This window comes from Austrofundulus limnaeus, unplaced genomic scaffold (assembly GCF_001266775.1).
Source record: "Austrofundulus limnaeus strain Quisiro unplaced genomic scaffold, Austrofundulus_limnaeus-1.0 Scaffold292, whole genome shotgun sequence".
In the NCBI taxonomy this organism is placed as follows: domain Eukaryota; kingdom Metazoa; phylum Chordata; class Actinopteri; order Cyprinodontiformes; family Rivulidae; genus Austrofundulus; species Austrofundulus limnaeus.
In genome coordinates, this window is record NW_013952694.1 from 502,635 (window position 1) to 503,874 (window position 1,240).

The 1,240-nt window shown below is 39.1% G+C and overlaps 1 protein-coding gene across 1 annotated transcript in view; it reads left to right on the forward strand.

Annotated features, from left to right (window-relative positions):
• The first annotated feature begins 735 nt into the window (after nucleotides 1-735).
• The window catches only part of cartl (cocaine- and amphetamine-regulated transcript-like), a 7,800-nt gene continuing 7,295 nt past the window's right edge, over nucleotides 736-1,240 (forward strand). Inside the window, exon 1 of the mRNA XM_014021408.1 lies at nucleotides 736-1,155. Within this exon, the coding sequence (XP_013876862.1) occupies nucleotides 1,018-1,155 (138 nt within the window). The 5' untranslated portion in view covers nucleotides 736-1,017. The remainder of the gene's footprint in view (nucleotides 1,156-1,240) is intronic.

Genomic DNA, 1,240 nt, shown 5'->3' on the forward strand with positions numbered 1-1,240 from the left:
GTTTATTTCACTGTTAGTAAAATAAGTACTTTGAAATATTTTATAGTAGTACCACTAATGTACAGGGGTACTTTCTAGACATATATGATAAAATTGTAGATATTTGTCTTTAAACATGCTATTTACAGACTTTAAATATTAGTGTTCTTTCCTTACATGTTGTTTTTCATGCAATTTGTTTTCTAACAAATATTAACACAAATTATTTCAGCATGTAGATAAGTGTAAAGAGAAGCTTTTGTCATTGCATCTAACAGATGCATGTCTGAGTCACTGGAGGAGTGACTGAGCAACAACACAGACACAGAAAAACAACTCCACACTGCAGAAAACACGTTTATTAGAAACAGGAAAGCTCAAAACTATATATTAGTAAAACACAAATCGTCTAAAATATGATGTGATTTCTTTATAGTCTCTTTTTCTGCCTGAACATCTCATCTGAATCGGAGAACTGCTGCATGTTACACACTTATTATTTCATCAGAAGCAGAGTTATTAGTTTAACAAGCCTGCAGCTTCTCTCACTGGTKATTCACATCTGATTTATGCATCGACTTCTTGATATCCTGTTTTGATCAAATGGAGTTTGGATTTCATTCAGAATCAGAGAATCGGAGGCGTTTATTGTCATTGCACATAGGTACATCGTACATGCAACAACATTGATTTCAGAAGATCTAATTAAAGTTTTGTTCAATCGACTGAACCTCTTCAAATATTCAGTCCTTTAGTTTTATCTGACAGGCCAGGTAAGCTGGTAATCACATCACTTGTGTGCAGATCGATCTGAACATGAAGGATTTCTTTGAAGCTTTTCTACAAAAATAAGAATCCGTTTGTGCCCCAACAGAGAAGTCTGGTCTGTGGTGCAGCAGCCTCTCCTCTGCTGGGAGGGGCTCTGAAGGTATAAAAGAGGAAAAGTTCTGAATCTCCTGCAGCAAGCCTCAGCTCCGCCTGCCTTCTCCTGCTGGGACATCCTCCTCGTCTTCCTCCTCTCCTTCTGGGACCAGCACCATGGACAGTTCCAGAACGCTTCGGGGGCTRCTGCTCCTGGGCCTGCTGTCCATCCTGACCTGCAGCCAGGCGACCCGACAGAACTCTGCAGAGAACTTTGAACTGCAGACATCAGAACCAGCTGCAGACAGAGACTTGGTAAGTATCATCTATCTATCTATCTATCTATCTATCTATCTATCTATCTATCTATCTATCTATCTATCTATCTATCTATCTATCT